The 20,172-nt window shown below is 37.9% G+C and overlaps 2 protein-coding genes across 2 annotated transcripts; one reads left to right on the plus strand and one right to left on the minus strand.

Moving 5' to 3' along the window:
- Positions 1–226: 226 nt before the first annotated feature.
- LOC141585988 (tubulin-folding cofactor D) lies at positions 227–14,393 on the plus strand. The gene is made up of 17 exons (XM_074407076.1): positions 227–614; positions 2,518–3,065; positions 3,640–3,742; positions 3,921–4,097; positions 5,148–5,336; positions 5,768–5,884; positions 6,232–6,336; positions 8,132–8,302; positions 8,413–8,628; positions 9,273–9,471; positions 10,652–10,857; positions 10,965–11,189; positions 11,374–11,931; positions 12,019–12,288; positions 13,139–13,183; positions 13,507–13,692; positions 13,948–14,393. Exons 1-17 carry the CDS (start codon positions 405–407, stop codon positions 14,236–14,238), a joined length of 3,816 nt encoding a protein of 1,271 aa, XP_074263177.1. The 5' UTR covers positions 227–404; the 3' UTR covers positions 14,239–14,393.
- Positions 14,394–15,799: 1,406 nt separating this feature from the next.
- On the minus strand, positions 15,800–18,360 carry LOC141585989 (uncharacterized). Its single transcript, XM_074407077.1, has one exon. The coding sequence runs from the start codon at positions 18,279–18,281 to the stop codon at positions 15,885–15,887; it is 2,397 nt and encodes a 798-aa protein (XP_074263178.1). The 5' UTR covers positions 18,282–18,360; the 3' UTR covers positions 15,800–15,884.
- Between the last annotated feature and the right edge of the window lie 1,812 nt (positions 18,361–20,172).

A 20,172-nucleotide genomic window follows, 5' to 3' on the forward strand; every position in this document is an offset into this window, starting at 1 on the left:
TATCCGATGGATATCCGCATCCGATCCGATTATTTTGGATACCCGAACATTGGATATCCGAAACATTTGGTTTAGATATTGGATATCTAACTTCAGGATTTTTAATATGGATATCCGATCCGAACTAGCACTTTGGATTAAATACCCGATCCATATTCTGCCCTAATTTGGATGGACTTTTTTTAAACCGACCCGGATACAAAAGTCACACTCCCCATGTCCGATTAGCGATTACCCATACGGGCATGATACGGCCACACTGCCATTGCTGGCGGGAAGTGAGAAAAAGTAAAAACAAATCAAGAAAAAAAAATCGACTAAATGAACAATAATTAAAAAAAAAAAAAAAAAAGGAAAAGGAAGCCATTGAAGGCGAAGCTCCGAGAACTCAAAGAAACACGAAAATGGCGGCGAAGAAGGAAGACAATATAGCGAACAATTCAACGGAACAAGTTCAAGAAGAAGAAGAAGATGATGATGAACATGATTGCTGCAGCAAAGTTCTGCAGAAATACTTCTTGATTGAATGGAACACTGTCAAATCTATCCTCGACGACATCGTTTCAGCAGGAAGAGTTTCCGATTTCTCTTCCGTGTACAAGATCCGCACTATTGTATACTCCCTTTTCTCTCTTTGAAAACCTAATTTTCTTAATTGTTTTATGATCTATGATTTTGCGATGTTATTTATTAGTATGATTTTTGAATGTGTATGAGTTATGTTGCGAATTGATTGTTGTATGATGGATCCATTGCGGTTATTTTGATTTTTTAGTGATGATTTGACCTGATATTTAGTAGAAGTATATTTTGAATTGTTAGTATTACATTTGTTGAGCTGACTTTTACTGGCCGGCGTTTTGCGCAATGTCGTTTACATGTATCAATTCTCGAAATATACGTAATGGTGTTTGTTGTTTAGTTTTGGAGAAAGAAACTAGGTTGATCCTCTAGGATATGATCGACATATATGTGCTTTTGTATGAGCGAGGAAGGTGAATGCCAGTGACTATGGACTGACCTCAAATAGATGATTAGTTGGCATGCTATCGGGAAACATTATGATGAAGTGTTTAGTAAGAATCAGTCTTGAGTTGTTAGTATAACATTTGTTGAGCTGATGTTTACTGGCCGGCATTTTGCGCAATGTCGTTAACATAGATCACTTCTCCTAATGTACGTAATGGTGTTTGTTGTTTAGATACGGAAAAAGTAATTAGGTTGATACTCTAGGATATTATCGACATATCTATGCTTTTGGACGAGTGAGAAATGTGAAAGCCAGTGACTGTGAAGTGACCCCAAGTGGTATTTGGATGATATTTTAGCCTGCTATTTGGAAACTTTATGATGAAGTGTTTAGTAGAAGTTAGTTTTGAATTGTCAGTAGTACATTGGTTGAGCTAAATTTTACTGGCCGGCGTTTTGTGCACTGTTGTTAGCATGGATCACTTCTAGAAATGTACGTAATGGTGTGTTGTTTAGTTACGGAAAAAGAAACTAGGTTGATACTCTAGGATATGATCGACATATCTATGCTTTTGGATCTGTGAGGAAGGTGAAAGCTAGTGACTATGAACTGAACTCAAGTGGTAGGATGAATGTTTGAGATTGGTCATGAAGTTGGCTACTTTGTTAGCCTCGTGATAACAGTGAGCATGTGGCACTTCCATGAAGTAGAAATCCAATAATAATAGGAATAGTTGTTGAATCATACAACTTTGCTACTTATGTACATTAATCATTTATAGTGGGTGGTATTAGTAGCCCGATAATTTAGTTTAGCAGAAGTAATGAATGGTAGAGAAATTAATAGAGGACAAAAAAAGGCTTTATAAACTTTGTGAGTACGAAATTATACAAAATGGAACATGGAGTGTTTGTGTGAAACTGATTTTTGGGGGTACGTGAATGTGTAGAGAATGTCATACTTTTCTAGCTTATGCTGTCTCTCTGAGAAAGTTTCTTGATTAGGTACCTTAGTTAATACCTTAGGTACCCTTTTCATGTGTCAGCGATTTACGAAGTACAGTGTCTGAACTAAGATGACTGTGTATTACTTCCCATTTTGATGATAGAACTCCCTTGTTTCATGTAAGTTTTTTAGGGACTTCTTTTGCCAAGTGATGAATTATCTTTCAGAAACAGAACAAATTATGTTCATATGTTGTAATTTTATTTGGACTTGATCAGTCTTCTTACCTGAGGAGATTTTGAGGCATTGCGGTGATGAACCATTTTTCTTGTGCCTGGGAAATAGTTTACTAGAATGAAATTTATTGATCAGATCCATCTGAATACAATCTACAAAAAGTGAATGATGCTGATTGCTGAATACAATCTAGAAATGAAGATGATTGGACTTTGGGTCTCTTGTACAGTTATACCATCTTGTCATCCTACAGCCACTTTATGGAGTTCTGGTTAATTTTGTTACGAAGGTTTCTTGTTTATTTTTTATGCTAGTATCTATTAAGTTCACTGAGTGTTAAAGCTTGTTTGAATCTTTCTGTACAGCTCGACAAGTATCAACAGGAAGGGCAACTATTGGAACCTTACCTTGAAAGCATAGTTTCTCCTTTGATGTTCATCATCCGTACTACAACACTTAATTTGGGAGACAAATCTGATGATATTCTTGAAGTAGTCAAGCCTATTTCTGTTATTATTTATACATTAGTAACGGTTTGTGGGTACAAGGCTGTTATTAAGTTCTTCCCGCATCAGGTTTCTGACTTGGAACTTGCAGTGTCTCTCTTGGAGAAATGCCACACCAAAAATTCTACATCATCCCTGCGCCAAGAGAGCACTGGAGAAATGGAAGCACAATGTGTTGTATTGCTGTGGCTATCTATACTTGTTCTGGTTCCGTTTGATATTTCTTCTGTTGACACTAGTATCGGACAAGGTAACAATCTGACAGGAGATGAGCCCCCGCCTTTGGTATTAAGGATATTAACATTCTGCAAGGACTATCTTTCAAGTGCTGGCCCCATGCGCACTATTTCTGGCTTGCTTCTTTCTAAACTTTTGACTCGCCCGGATATGTCAAAGGCCTTCACCAGGTTTCTCTTACAGATCTCTTTTATGTTTTTTAAACAGACCGAAGTTAGTAACAAGAAATGCATTCGTTGCATCTGTATATACATATTATGGCTTCCGAAATGATAGGCAATCATCACTGCATTAGAAAGTATATAATCCATCATCTCTTCGTATATGTTTTAAACAAGTAAGCCAGTCTGGTACTTAGCTTATCTTTTGTGAAGTTCTTTTGATTATTTGAGCAATTGTAAACCGCTTGAGTAGTGGAGCAGTTGGAGGGCTGATAATATTTTAATTGGGTGTTCTCTTATGATGAGCCTGGCATTATATTCCTAACCCGGTCACCTATTGCACTGTTTTAGTGCATTTTCTGGACACAATAATCAATGAGCCTGGCCTCAAAGAGTGGTTGAAGACTTGAAGCTGTGGTAAATTGGCAATATAGTAACTGTCCTAGTTTGTATAGACGCTTTTGACTCACATCTTGAGCTAATAGATCTTCTGTGTTAATATCTAGCCTAGACAAATTCTTTGTTACAAATTAGGAGAATATCAACATTTCTGCTTAACGCAATTTATTTGATATCATTTCAGTTTTATTGAATGGACGCATGAAGTGTTCTCTTCTTCATCTGATAATGTCCTGGATCAGTTCCGTTTACTTGGTGCTGTGGAAGCCTTAGCTGCCATTTTCAAGGTTTGTATCTGTTAACTTGTGCTTATTAAGTCCGCCTTCCTCCACTTGCTCTTATATTCAGTTTTATTGGTTTCAAGGCTGAATTATTTTAGAAGCTGCAACACTCCTTTCATTTGCAACTTTTTCCCTCTTTGTCAAGTTCGTTGATGTTTGCTTCTCACCAGTATGTCTCATGCAGGCTGGTAGTAGAAAAATCCTTATCGACGTGGTTCCTATTATCTGGAGTGACGTATCAGCATTAATGAAGTCCAATGCGTCTGGTCGTAGCCCTTTGCTTCGCAAGTATCTTGTGAAGCTTAGTCAGCGGATAGGGCTGGTTTGCCTTCCCCACCGTTCTCCATCTTGGGCTTACAAGGTTCGGCAGTTGACTTTCGGTACTTCTGTTTCTGCTTGTTTAACTCACATGCTTATCAGTTTCTCCCCCATGCGGGAGATTACCTTTTCAGCCATTTGATTTGTGATGCCAAGAGTAAATTTTTATGGATTGTTTAGAACTTGTCAGCAACCATTCATCTGGTAAAAGGAACATTCCAATTCGCGAAAATCGAATGTCCGCCTCTTCCTTCTACGTATCGGGTAAACCTGTTTTAACATTAGTACTTGGGACTTTTTAGAGTTGGGTTTTCAGACACCTTCTAAACTTTACAATCTAGTTGAAAATTCTGACTTCTTATGTGGACTAGTTTTATGCACAAGTTTATTTTTTGAAAATGAAAGTTGAATATAAAATACAAAGTATCAAAAAGTATTAGTTTCAGAGATGATCTTTTGTATGGACTTGAAATTCTCGCCATTACCTCTCTCCGTAACCTGATTAAGGGCTGAGATATTATTTGGAGAAAGTGGAGGGCCAAAAGTGAAACTGGCATCTGAGGTAATTGTTATAAAACGTGTCAATTCATTTTCTCCAAACAGAATTACTACCCTTAGTAGTTACAGTAGTAGATAAGGGAGAGGTATAATGAAGAGAAGTAAACAGAGAGGATCTCGACTCTTTTGTATGTTTAATTATAGAGCTTGAATTACTTTTGCAGGGGAATACTCTTCCAACGCTTTGAAGAGTACATGTGTAGTATAATTGTCCATGTGATTACCAAGTGTTTGCCATAAATGAAACAGCTATCTTGATAGAACTGACTACTGCAGAAGAGTAATTTTTGCTTTCATGGAGGCTTGAAGAATACTCATAGTTTTACACTACTTTTACTCGTGAACCAAGCCAATATTTACCTTGAATAAAACACGTGTGATAATAAAATGGATACAGAGTTGTGAACTAGGAAATTTCTAGCAATAATGTGTGTGTCTTTACAGGGGTGAACGTATGGAGATCTGACAATTTGATATTTTATGATTTCCTACATCTGTACCATTGTACTTCTTATACTCAGTAACTTCCCTGCAGGGTAAAGTCCCATCTCTGGGGCAGAGTATTTCTAGTGAAGCTACTGGAGGTCCCAGCCACTGCAGTCCCAGTACTAGTATGAGTTTCTCCGACATAGACCAAAGTAATAATGAACAAGATGAAGATATGGATGTTCCCGAAACTGTAGAAGAGATTATTGAAGTGCTGTTGACTGGATTGAAAGATACGGTATGTTCTATGGTTCATGAATGGAAATGATACTGTCTGTAATTTATATTGACAGAGTTGGATTCATTCACAACTTTCCATGGGGTTTCTTAAGTGATAATTTAGCGAGATGCATGCCCACTACATGTTCGCCAGTGGCATACGTTCATGAGTCATACCAACTATGCTTCCATTTCCATTTCTCTAACAAAGACGTGTATGGTATTGCTTTAATTTATCTGTAGCTGCATGAGTTTTTGGCCAGATCTCCTTTTCCAATACATTTCAGCTTCCTAGTTTATGACCATATCTAGCTTAGATTCCTTTTTCTTATCGAGTTTAGCCTAAATCTTATAGTCATGCAACATCATCTCGTGTGTTGACTTCAAAAGTTGAGGCGGACTTTTGATATTCTTGAACTTTGTGCAAATTTGTTTGTTATAATTTTGCAGGACACTGTTGTCCGCTGGTCTGCAGCTAAAGGAATCGGCCGCGTGACCTCACGTCTGACATTTTCCCTCTCAGATGAAGTCCTCTCTTCTGTGTTGGAGTTATTTTCACCCCGAGAGGTATAGTCATGCCATTTGCAGCTGTCTTTGTTTATGCTTGTTGATACTTGGTAACATAAGAACATTGAATGTTTTAGGAGTTTTTCTCACTATTACATTAGTGTTTGTTAAAGCGTGTCTGTCACAAAACATACAATCACAGAAGATTTGTAAACCTGTCGAGTATGACAGGACCTCAAGTCCCTTTTGGCTGTCTATGGATGCATTTTTGCATACTATTTGGTTTTATGAGGCTTTCACAGTTATGTTGTTTATTGTAAATCGTCATATTCTATACTCGTGCTATGAATGCTAAAATCTAATAGGCTTCACCTTTTTTTTTTTTTTTTTTTTTTTTTAAATTCTAGGGTGATGGTTCATGGCATGGAGGTTGCCTAGCCTTGGCTGAGCTTGCTCGTAGGGGATTACTGCTACCAATTAGTCTCCCAAAAGTTGTACACGTTGTTGCTAAGGTTAGATAATCTTGTATGAGATCATCATTGACACTTACTATTTGGTTTGAGAATTTTGTATTTACCGCTGTTGATATCTGTAGTATGGGCATGTGGTGTCCATGAAGTCGGTACTTCTCTTTGTTTTGGAGCGTCTTGCTCAATTCTTGTGTTCCCCTTCTGAACATGTTTTTACCTTGTAACATTACCAAAAAGACCGTACGAAACCATGTCCAAGTGGGCCCCTTTAAAAATATGGGAAAGTTTTGTACATTTGTTTCATACCTTGGACTTCGTGCATAAAGCAAATGTAAAGAATTCACTAGGACAGAGGGCATAAGTAGAAGAGATAATGGCTGGGAAGTAAAGTCGATGAATTTGTACATTTGTTTCATACCTTGGACTTCGTGCATACCTTTTGTGGAGCCCACCTGCCATGTTTTCTGTCTATTTGAAAATCAATTTCTCACGAGGGTTACATGTAAAAACGTTTCTTCTACGTAAATATCTATTTTCACTGTTATTTGAGATATATGATTATTACCAGCCATTTTATCATTCACTGACACAGCTCAAGACTGCTTAAATGTCCCCTTCTACAACAACCATGGCGTTACCCATGTGCCTCCTCAGAGGCCTCCCATCTATGGCGAAGTGAGGGCGGTTAGGTGTATGCAACCTACATTTGTATTGAAAATAGATAGAGGCTGGTCTTCTATGACTCATAGTGAAAACTGTGTCGATCGGGAATTGCATATTGGCTGCTTTGATTCCCCCTTCCTGTTCCCAATAAAAATGCAGAAAGTCTAAATGGAAGTCATTCATGTTTAACTAAATTCATTAATTACCAAAATATTATAGACAAATATTAATAAATAAGTAATTTTGATCTTGAATTATATATGTTTTTACCAAATAAAAAATTATATTTAGAGAGTTTAAAGGATCTTCTGACGATTTCATCCTACCGCCTCCATCGATTCGAAGCAGAATCCCTATCCTTACAACATTTCTCCAGACATCTCTTTTTCTGTTGACATCTCATTTTTGTACTAACGAATAAGTTCGTACTTTAAAAACTAAGAATTCTTGTGGACAACACAACTGCAGATTTAGCAGTTCAAAATCTCTGTTCTCAGTTTCATATATTCCCTTGCGCTCCTCTGCCATATTTTTAATTGGTTTTTGTCATCAATATGTTTTCTAGCTATGTTTTTCATAAATTAATCTAATGGGACTATTTTTGGAGAATTTTCAGTAGTTGAGCTCTCAACGAATAATAGTAGCCTAGTAGGTGTATAGTCAGGCTTCTCTTAGCACTTTGTTTGTACTCAGGATTTTAAAAGGGTGCCTTTAATAAATTTTTTTGTAAATCCTTCTGTGTAATCTCCATTTTATTCATACCCTCATATTTCGCCCATGTCAAGCAAACGGTTTAGGGTTCTTACATCCATATATGGAGCACTACCTAGTTCACTCGGACACAGCAGAGGTATCAAGCATGGGTGCACGAACTCGACTGTTCTATGAAAGACAGTTATTTTTTGCCTGAAGCTGAAGTGTAAGTGGCATACACTTATATCTATGTCCAAGTGCTGATTGTGGGGTACACAAGGCTATATGAAGTGTCAGAGTAACTAAAGAGCAGAGAACATACACTAAATCTATGAAATCTAGCTAGTGTTAGGTAGCCTCTGAATTCCCTCATATTCAGCTGTGTTAGGCACGTACTGTTCATGAATGAATATTGGATGGGTTTTAACCTTAATCTCATAACAGTGCTGATGATGATTATTATGCAAAAATGTCCTTGCAGGCATTACATTATGATATTCGAAGAGGTCCACATAGTGTTGGGGCTCATGTACGTGATGCTGCTGCTTATGTTTGCTGGGCTTTTGGGCGTGCGTATTATCACACAGACATGAGAAGCATACTGGAGCAACTCGCTCCTCATTTGCTGACTGTTGCTTGTTATGATCGTGAAGTGCGTATGATTTGTCTTTGTTTTCATTATTTTGAGTTGTAAAATACTGATCCAAGGTTCATGTATTTGTTCTAATGCCTGCCAAACTCTTTGATGAATGTAATTATCAGGTAAACTGTAGAAGAGCAGCTGCAGCTGCATTTCAAGAAAATGTAGGAAGACAAGGAAATTACCCCCATGGTATTGACATTGTGAACACTGCAGATTACTTCGCTCTTTCGTCACGTACAACTTCATATCTTAATGTTGCTGTCTCCATTGCTCAATATGAGGGATATCTTTATCCTTTTGTGGATGAGCTGCTGAGTAGCAAAATGTGTCACTGGGTATGACTATTGTTAAACTTGTCACTATATTCCTTGTTTGTCTCTGTGAAGCACTTTGGACAATAGTATGGACTGCTAGTTTTATGTAATTTGATGAGCGTTGCATAATTTCATGCCGTTGAGTAGTGGTTTCACCGTTGCATGCAGTTTTTCTTGATTCCTTTTTGGGTTTTTATCAAAACGACATGTTTGTACCCCTGATTGGTTTAGATATCTTGTGAGTTATGACATGCATTAAATTATATATCTCGTTTGGGCCATTTATGTGCTGACATTGAATAGATCTGTTTTGCTTATTTAGTATTTACATTCACTCTGGCAAAATTACAGAAGGCGGCATTTTTTATTAGTTTTTTTTTTTTCCTTGTTAATGTATTTACAACATAGTAGTATTAAGCCTCAATTGAGACTTAATCTGGGAATTGGTCATCGTGGCATGATCTTTGTTGTTGCGTCATAAATGCAGTCAATACCGTCTTAAAATGGGGTTTCTCTTACCTTCAAACCCGGATAAATTTGTTTGTGAAATGGTGTCGCTGCCAAGATTAGATACTATGATTTACAATTAACTTCTGGCAGCCAATATTTATTTTAATTTTTGCTTTCTGTAGATAAAATTATTCATCATGAAAATAATGTAACAGGATAAAGGCCTACGAGAACTTTCTGCTAAAGCTCTCTCTGCTCTTGTGAAATATGATCCTGAATATTTTGCAAACTCTGCTCTGGAGAAAATTATGCCAAGCACTCTTTCAACTGATCTGTGCATGCGTCATGGTGCAACTTTAGCAGCTGGAGAAGTAGTTTTAGGCCTGCATATCTGCGGTTATACTCTTTCTGCTGGTGAGCCTGTTTCTCGAACGACAATTTATGGCTTTTTTTTTTTTTTACAAAAAAATCTCAAATACAAATCATCTGTTGTGTACTTCTGTATGGATATCTCTTCAGCAATTCCACTTGAAACAAATTGCATATTTTCCTTTGGCCATTCATATAAATCTACTGCATGAAAACGTCCCTGTGTATATATATTTCTATACATCCTTTCTTAATATTAACTCCTATTGTAAGTTGACAGATTGATCATTGATGTATATGAATAGGAATCTTGGGTTCTATTGTCCCACATCTTTAACCTTTCCGTTCTCATAGCCACACCTCCTTAGATATCACATTATACTATCGTTTAGGGCATCACTTGTGACTCACCTGGACCCTAGTTCTTAATGACTACCCTTTCAATAAAGTCGTCTAATAAAAGTTAAATCAAAGTTCTGAAGTGAATAAATTGAATGCTAATATGATTTAATAAATAAATCATATTTGGACCATACCTCACCATGAGTCCCTTTTACCCATTGTAGATTCAAGCCATTGGCTGAGGGCCTGAGGCTTCTGTGCAAATGTGTTTTCTGAGTTGACTGACTGGTATTATATATCTCCATTTTTGTTTGCCTAATAATGTTGAAGGCATAATATCTTCATTGTGTCCTACTACAGTTTGCTAACACTGAGCAATTGCTGAAATCTTGAGCTGTCAAGTGATGTGGGAACTAAGTTTAGTAGCATATAAATGGGGCTACTTCAGTCATACCCTTTTATCCATCCTTAGAACTGAAAAGTGTATGCAACGAATGAATAAAAGCTATGCAAGTGCTTCTCTCCTTGTAAAAGATCAAATGTCTAAATACCTGGTAAAATTATTGGGAGTAGTGATCAAATGTAACAGAAACGGTGAATTATTATCGCCTCAAGAAAAAGAAATAAAATCCAAATTTACCATGGAGCCAATGGGAACAAGTATTGTTTTCAATGCAGCTTCTAAGTGGTCAATTTTGCAATTTCAGTTCAATCAAAATATAAAGCTTTTGAAAGTATTCTCTATTATTTAGTCTCTTTCAAGTATCTCCTCTAGTATTGTGGTTGAAACTTGATTCTATTATGCCGTTCTCCTCAGATATGTTTTAATTTGTAAAACTTTTGCACAAAAATCACTAATGTCGTCGATTACATGCAATTGCAGATAAGCAGAAGCAAGTTGCAGGAATTGTCCCTGCTATAGAAAAAGCACGTCTTTATCGCGGTAAGGGTGGAGAAATAATGCGTGCAGCTGTCTCGCGGTTCATTCAGTGCATCTCCTTAGCTCATATATCAGTACCAGATAAGATAAGACGAAGTTTGCTTGACACACTTACTGAAAACTTGAGGCATCCAAACTCTCAAATTCAGGTTGGTCTTGTTCCCTAAGTGTGCTCTTGGCCTCTTGGGTACAGTTTATACTCATAAAATTGATATGAATTGTTGCTTGATTATTCAATCTTTTAATGTGTGATCAGGTGGCTGCTGTTGATGCCCTTAAATACTTTGTTCCTGCATACCTTCAATCAATGGACGTTAAAGTTGCCTGTGCTATAACAAAAAAGTATACGGAACAGCTGAGTGATCCCAATGTGGCCATTAGACGAGGCTCTGCGTTAGCACTTGGTATCTTGCCTTATGAGTTTCTTGCCAAAAGTTGGAAAGATGTGCTCTCAAAGCTTTCTAAGGCCTGTGAAGTAGAGGTATGGAGGCACAGCTAATCCCTTTCCTTATTTATATCAAAAAATTTTTTTTTTTTTTGGACGGGGCGTGAGGTAATGGAGGAAGGACCAAGGACCAGTGAACCTGATAGCATTCTAAAAGGATTTTCTCTAAGTATTTATTTTAAATTTTAAATTGTATTAATTTATTTGATTCATATTTTAGGATAATCCTGAAGACCGGGATGCTGAAGCGCGAGTGAATGCTGTCAAAAGTCTAGTTGCTGTATGTGAAATTTTGACCGCCTCAAAAACTAAGACGTCTTTGCACGTTGAAGATGATGACATAGCTCTATTTCTTTTTATCAAGAACGATGTGATAAAGACTTTGTTTAAAGCCCTTGATGATTATTCTGTGGATAATAGAGGTGATGTTGGATCCTGGGTCCGTGAAGCTGCAATGGATGCCCTGGAAAGATGTACCTATATTCTCTGTTCAAGAGATGCCATGGATCCTCAAAGTAAACTGGAGGGCTGTCCAGAAGATTTAGAAGATGATATGATCAACAAAGGGCAGAAGAACTCATTATTTGATGCAGAACTTGCTACCACTTTGGTTGGAGGAATTCTTAAGCAGGCTGTAGAAAAAATGGACAAGCTTAGAGAAGCGGCTGCCAGGGTTCTTCAAAGAATTTTACACAGCAAAACTGTTTTTGTACCCTTCATATCTTACAGGGAAAAGCTAGAGGAACTTATACCAGATGATGAAACTCTAAAGTGGGGTGTAAGTTTATTTTTTGTTTTCTCCTGATTCCTCCGTGTTTATTCCGAGACTGAGTTGATTACTGACAAAAATTGCACAATATTGCAGGTACCCAGTTTTTCTTATCCTCGTTTTGTACAACTACTTGAACTTAGTTGTTACAGTAGATTTTTACTCTCTGGACTGGCTATAGCAGTTGGTGGGTTGCAAGAGTCTCTGAGAAAAGCATCAGTTGTAGCTTTGTTAGATTATCTCCTAATCACAAAAAATGAAGACCTTCCTAAGAGGGCCGTGAGGGAGCACAAATTATCTGAAGATACTCTTTGGATTCTCCAGCAACACAAAAAATGTGACAGAGTGATCACACCTACTTTGAAGGTAATCTCCTTAAAAACTATGGCTGCCTGAATTTAGTTAGGTATATGAACAATTAATCTTAATCTTCTTATGTGGCTGACCTGAAAGAAAATGAAAAAGATGTATTGTACATTTCCTTCTATTTGTAGTTTTACACTAAATTTACAAGTGTGATGGAACTATGGTTACCGTTGAATGACATCATAACCATGGCTACTGTTACTATCACCTTTTGGCTGTCTTTGAGCCTTTGACAAATGTTTGTCTTGTACCTTGTAGAGGCATGGTTTTAATGTTTTATTTTATTAGGTTCTTTTGGATGCATTCATTTAGTTGTGCTTTGCAGGAGTTTGCGCAATCTACTTTGGTTTAATTATGGTCAATCAAACTTTGTTCCAATTTGAATTTTGTTATGCATTATAAGTTTATAACTTAAAGAGTTATGATGCTTCCGTAAACTATAAAATTTGAATAGCGAGGCTGGGCCGCTGGGGTACATGGGAGGCAGAATATGTGCCATTTCTCATGTATCTACTTACAGCAAGGACTAAATGAATTGTAATAACTTCTGTTCTCCTCCTGAGCTCCCTTCGTATCACTTGCACTTCACACTTTTAGGTTGATATATTCTTGATGATGGGGTGCTAATGACTTTTAGCATTTTGAGCTTAATCTCTGATTTTATCTATATGCTTTTTCTGAGTGTTTAGTAAGCCATGTTACACTGTTACTTCTTTTTGTCCCCCGGACTCCAGTGGCCAGTGGGTATTTATTTGTGGAACGTAAGAATTTTTTTACTCATCATGCTGCATAGTTGTTTAATTGGCTTGTAATTGGTTTATTGAGTCTGATATTTGCTTTTATGTTTCAGACCATTGAGATTCTATTCAGTAACAAAGTGTTCCTAAACATGGAGGTATATCCCTGTTTTATTTAATACCGTTTTACTCTTTCTTTCTTTGTTTATTGTCATGCTTTGGGACATCGGAGCGAGTGACTGTGTGTGTGTCATATATTTGCTATTTGATAAATCCTATATCACACTTCAGAATGGAGGGATTTTGGAGGGAAATTGTTAGTCCATTGTATTCTGGAAGAACTCATTTCTCGCTCACTATGTGAACTCATTTCTCGCTCACTAGGCATGACCACATGAGTATTTCAGTTATAGATTTGCATGAGTTCTTTTTATCACTGATGTTCGTCTTGATTGATTATTAGTTTTGCTCATCGTTTCAGGCCCAAACTGCAGTCTTTTGTGCAGAGGTTTTGGATTCTATCAAAACAGAGCTAAGAGGGTCCAAGGATTTCTCCAAGCTGTATTCGGGAATTGCCCTGCTTGGTTATATTGCTTCTATTGATGACCCGATCAGTATGCAAGCCTTTGCTCATCTACTTTTTTTCCTAGGGCATCGATATCCCAAGGTTCGCAAACTTTTAACTTTCTCATCATCCTATAAATTACTCTTTGTATGTTATTAATTTGACTGTGCTGGCATGTCCAACTCGGACCTTCCTGATATGAGAGGAAAGACATACCACATTTAATATTATTCAAAAAACTAAGCACGCACTTGACGAGTTTCACGTCTTAGTGTACTGAGAAACTGAGAGTGTAAACCGTGAGTAGTAAGATTACAAACTGATCATTCATGGTTGCGATTGCTCAAATTTGACCAGATCCGAAAAGCTTCAGCTGAACAAGTGTATCTTACCCTCCTTCAAAATGAGTTGTTGGTGGCAGAGAGCAATATGGAGAAAGCTCTCGAAATTATATCTGAAACGTGCTGGGAAGGTGACATTGAGGAAGCTAAACACCAACGATTACAATTATATGACCTAGCTGGGCTTGATCCCGGCCCACTTCGCAAAAGCAGCTCCGGCATATCAAATAGGGAAGGTGAGCGGAACAAGTCAGTTACAGATGAAAATGCTCAATACTCTTCTTTGGTTGAATCATCAGGATTTTAGATTTATTCTCAAATTCAGTTTTCGGTATGGTATGTATTAGCCCTTTAGTTTAGAAGCGAATGAGCCACCTCAGATTGTATTTAAACTCGGCGCTTAGAATGCATGTAATGTATGCTTTCTATGGCTTGGATATTGCACAAAAGTAGCAGCTTGGTAGTACATGCTCATACAAAGTGTCGATTGCATGAAGAAACATTAATCATCTGGGAACATATTACAAAATTCGTTGTATACAGAGTATTTTGAATATACATCTCGAATATCCTATAAAACAAGTGGCCGTCTAAAATTAATAAATAATTTTCTACAAAGAATTTACATTACAATTTACAATATTAAAAACCAGTACTTGATTAGTCCTAGAATTCAGAATATAACTAAGCATAAATTCTATGAGTTTGAGCATCATGGACCTGGAGAACTCGTGCAACAAGGCACTAGAGATGAGACGGATTATGTGCAATTGTCAGGCATTCTATGATCGCTTCATAATAATATAACTACTACTATCACAGTATGGTATACACCAAATGCGCGAAAATGGCTTAAAAACAAATTGCCGACTTTCAGTCTCAGTCATCAGTAAGGGTTATGCTCATTCATGTACATGATTTACTCAATCATGGACATAAATGACAATTATACCCTTGTCATTTGTCCACCCTCATTTTCCATTTTGCATAATCCTCTTAAATTACAATCAAATTCCGTCAAACAACCGGGCTTCCCAACCGCCGCCTCTCCTCCCCGCATCGACTATATTATCAGATCCTTGCACTGGATTGCCTGCACCGGACCAGCTACATCGGAAAAACCATTTTGGCAAAAATTCAAGCTTGATACTGCCGTGCAATTTGATATCTCAACTGCAATTTTTCGTGGCAACTCCCTAAAATTAGTCAACTAGCTTAATACTTTTTGGACTATTTCCTGTCAAATGGTTTTTGCTCAAGCCAAGTTGTTCCAAAAGTTGCAGTTGTCCAGTTTTTGAAGGAATTTCACCAAGAAACTTTTCATTGACAATTATTTCTAAACCCTAATTTCATTAATTCAAATTAATTTAATCTCCCTAATTTGGTATAACATAGTTAATAAAGTAAATAAATTAGAATGATTACTTGATTGACATGAGAACTAGCGTTCATGCTTTAGTAATTTGACGGATTTGGTTAATTTTGTGAGGAAGAGAATTAGAGAGTATTTGTCTTTTTTGTTTTTTGGGGGAAGGGCAAGGTATGGAAAAATAATGGCAAAAAGTCCAGAAAAGAGTAATGTTTGTCCATGAAAGAGCAACTACGATCAGTAATACCTGAGCTGCGCTCTGCTGATCCGGGAAAATGTACATTCTGAAGCCGAATCTCCTCAGTTAAAGCAAAGAGTCACAATTAGCTTTAAGCAAAGGGTAACTGGACCCTAGTTAACCTTAGTGTAGGTGGTCGCGAACTACCACGTGTACCCTGGGATTTCAATCTGTCATACGACAAAGATAACTGCTGGTGTTTCCACAAGTCAGTCTGCCCGGTCTTCATATGGATGAGGTACTCGAAAGCTCAACCTCCTTTCGTACAATCTTCTTCGTCTTCATTTTATCTGAAAGTCGCCCAACATTGCAAATCAATGAATTCCCCGTTACCCAAAAAGTTATGTTAGCTGGCAGCAGCTGACGCATCTTCATCCATGCCAACCTCATCTAATTCTAACCCCTTCATACTCATTTCCGAACAGATTATCTCAGCCTCATTTAGCATCCCCTCGCTTTTAATCCCGCTAACGAGCTCTTTACATAGATTCACATTCAAGAGAAATCCCATGTCAACCATTTCTCTGTACCAAGCATATGCCTCATTAAAGTCTTTCAGTTTGCAGTTTCCTTCGACCAGTATCGTGTAAGTATCCGCTTTCAGAAGAATTCCTCTCGTCTTCATATCGTTCACGAGATCCACTATTTTTGGATGGCCTCCCACCTTAAATTGACCCATAATCAAGCTGTTATATGTCACCTTGTCAGGCCCAATTCCCTTGTTTGTCATCTCATCGAACAAAGATAATGATTTTCCGATGTCTCCATGCTCAGCGTACGAATGAATAAGGGCATTATATACAACTCTATCTGGACTTAGATCAAACTCTAACATCTCTTTGTACATTCTATCTACAATCGACAGCCCTTCTTTGCCACCTCCCATAATTAGCAAATGATATGTAATTAAAGTCGGTTTAATGCCTGCTGTCTTCATCCTTTCATACAATTCTAAGCATTTTGATATCTTCCCTGCACCATAAAATCCGTGTATCAGAGAATTATACGTGATTACGTCAGGAATAAGGCCTCTATCGATAATTTGCTGAAGATAATCTTCAGCTTCTTCTAATTTTCCCTTCTTGCAGAGTCCATTAATCAGAGAATTATAAGTCACTATTGTCGGAACAACATTGTTTTTCAACATCTCATCAAATACACCAAAAGCAGCCGGTAATTTTCCCTTCTTGCATAGGCCAGTAATGAGCATGTTATACGTTGGTGCGTTTGGTGTAATTCCTCTTTCGATCATGTCACCGAAAATAACCCCAGCTTCAAGAAGGTTCCCATCTTTACAGAGATTATTAATGAGACCGCCATAAGTTACCACAGTTGGCTTCAAGCCACTGTTCTCAACAAGTTCCAAAATCTCGAAACATCTCTGAAACATATGATTTCTTCCATAACCGTCAATGAGGATATTGTACGTCTCCACAGAGGGAGAAACACCCTTTTCTCTCATCTTCATTACCCAATTCTCTGCCTCGTCCATGTTTCCAGACTCGCAGACCTTAGTGATTACAGAATTAAACGAGACGCAATTTGGACTCAACCCAGCACTCTCCATCTGTTTCAAAACAGAAAACACTTTCTCCGTATTATCAGCTGCACAATACGCTTTCAAAATCGTGTTATACGCTACCTCACTCGCAACCCCATTCTCTACAAGCTTACTCAAAAACCTCTCAGCTGTTTCCACAGCCCCTCCCTTGCACAAACCATTCAACAAAACCGCGGCAGTATACTGATTCATTTTAATCCCTTTACCACTCATTTCCTCAATAACACCCATCATTGAACCCGCATCCCCCGCCCTTGAATACCCATCAATCAAAATACTATAAGTAAACGAATCAGGAACAAAACCGTGTCCCTTCATCTCCTCCACCAATCGCCCGGCATCCTCCATCCTCGAAACCCTACACAACCCATTAAGCAACGAATTAAACGTAACATTACAAGGCAAAACCCTCTCCACCTTCATCCTCTCCTTCAACCCAAACGCCGCGTCCAAATCCCCAACCTTACAATACCCATCAATCAATGTATTATACGTAACCTGACTCGGCGCCAATTCCCTCACAGACATTTCATCGAACAGTTGACGTGCATCCTTAACTCTCCTCACTTTACACAACCCACTGATCAAAACATTATATACAAACACACTAACACCAATCTTTCGCTTCCGCATCGTCTCCAACAAACTTAAACCCTTCTCTAAATCCCCCATTTTTACAGCACATTGTACAGCTTTCCCATAACTATACTTATCAACCCGAATCCCGGAACCCGAAACCTCCTCAAACAAACTAAGACCTCTACCAAACTGTTTAACAGAAACCAAACAATCAAGTAACTTATTAAAAGCTTCTAAATTAGGAAATGTACCATCTTTTCTAATTAAATTTAACAATTTCATACCTTCATCTGCAAGTTTTGCATCTGCACAAGCAGAAATAACAAGATTATAGAAGGTTCTAGAAAGGGTAGGATTGGAATTTTCGAATTCATGGCAAAGTTCTGAGGAAGAACTGAAAAGGGTATTTGATAGAATTAATGGTTTGACGAGTTTAATTGCTGAATCGAACCGGGATTGTTGGAGTAGAACTCGGATTTTTCGGAGAATTTCTTGTTTTTCAAGGGTGATATTGTTGGTTGAAGTGGAGAAATTGAAGGATGATTGAAGGAATGAAGTGGGTTTTAATGGGGTTTTGAGGAAGAGACGCCATTGATTCACCATTGTTGTAGTTGAGGTTGAGGTTTGGTTGATTTGGGGGGGAAATTAAGGGTTTAAGGAGGGTTTAGACTTTAGACTTTAGACTTTAGATAGGTTTAGACTTTAGATGGGTTGAGCACTTGAGCCGTTGAGGTTGAGGTTTGGCTCGGCTCGTATTTAGCCAAGCTCGACCGATCCAATTTTGAGGGTTCGACGAGTCCGTGCAGATTATTTACAGTCCTAATTAGTTTAATTGTAGATTCCTTAAAATATAACGTTGTTTGGTTGTAAATTCTTCTTTGATACGGGCATCAGGGCATGTGATAGTAATTTGTAAGTAGACGTGACAAAATTGACCTGATCTGAACCGACACTTGAAATCAAAACCCAATCTTGATCGGAACCCGGATTGACCTAACCCAGTGTAACTCGACCCGAATTTTCATTGTTGAGAAGTGATTATTATCCACAGATAACTTGGTATTAGCTGAATAACCCGACCTGATCCGAAGTTTGCAGACCCGACCCGAACCGGTTGACCATTTTGTCAGGTCTACTTATAAGTGAAGCAGTTCTAAAACTATATATGTGTTGAGTTAGTATTGAGAATTAAATAACGAATTAAATAACGGTAAAGATTTGCTTTTAGGTTTATTTCACGGTTACAACGATCTTAACCGGGAATTTCATTGAACTATGACTCTATGAGCGGTTCGAATTCTCTACATTATTTAAAATGAAATGAACACCTATTACTTTTAAATGGTGCAAATTAAGCTCTATGAGTAGGGGTGGGCAAAATCCGGTCCGGACCGGAAAAAAATTAAAAAGAAATGAACACCTATTACTTTTAAATGGTGCAAATTAAGCTCTATGAGTAGGGGTGGGCAAAATCCGGTCCGGACCGGAAAAAATGGACCGGAAAAATGGACCGGTCCAGACCGGAATCTAGTGGACCGGAACCGGAATTAAAAATTCCAGTCCGGTCTCTGGTCCACCATTTTCCAAGATTCCGGTCCGGACCGGTTTGGACCGGAATGCCCGGATTTTTTTGTTATTTGCATTTTTGTTCAATAAAATTGTATTTTTATTCCGGTCCAATGGACCGGAATTTGAAAAGGTGGGTAATTCCGGTCCAACCGGTCCGGAATTTTTGTAATTCGGTCCGATCCCGGTCCATGAATTTTGTCGATTCCAGTCCGGTCCGGTTTTGGACCGGTGCCCAGCCGACTATGAGTATATCAATATCCAAAAAATTGTGAAAATTTAAGGATGATAAGGACACTGGGCCTTTGAATGAGCCATGTGATTGAAAAAGAAATCCATAGTGGTTGTTCTCACTTTTCAATCGTCAAGGTTCGTCCCCACCTATTTTCTCTCTTATATTAGTCCATCTGTCTTATGTTTTGATGCTATCATAATGTACCCACCTGTCATGCACAAATTCTCATTTGTGACGGCGATATCCGTCACAAATTTATGACGGATACCATTTCCTCTCACAAATGACCCATAGAAAGGAGAGTGGGAAGACACGTGGGTCCCTTGTTCCTCTCCTTTTTGTGAGAAGTGTCACATGCTAATGACGGGATTAGCGTCAAAGCAAAAGACTAGCGGTCTATCATGATATACCTATATATTTCCATTTCTATTTCCATCTACAAAACATGTTTTAATTTTTTGCAAAAACTAACCAGTAAAAAAAATTAATTCCTCCTATTCTATATGATCTTCCACGTATGTTTTGGTAAAATATTTAGTAGAGTAGTAATATGTGGAGGAAAATGAAAGTAGGAGGAAGAATGTGGAGTTACATGTTATATTAACCACAAAATATAGACAAATAAGGAAAGTGGAAGATCTTTGTGAATTTTCCGCTTTAGGAAATCTGGAAGATCTTAGTGAATAGGAGGAG

This window comes from Silene latifolia, chromosome 6 (assembly GCF_048544455.1).
Source record: "Silene latifolia isolate original U9 population chromosome 6, ASM4854445v1, whole genome shotgun sequence".
Classification (NCBI taxonomy): Eukaryota; Viridiplantae; Streptophyta; class Magnoliopsida; order Caryophyllales; family Caryophyllaceae; genus Silene; species Silene latifolia.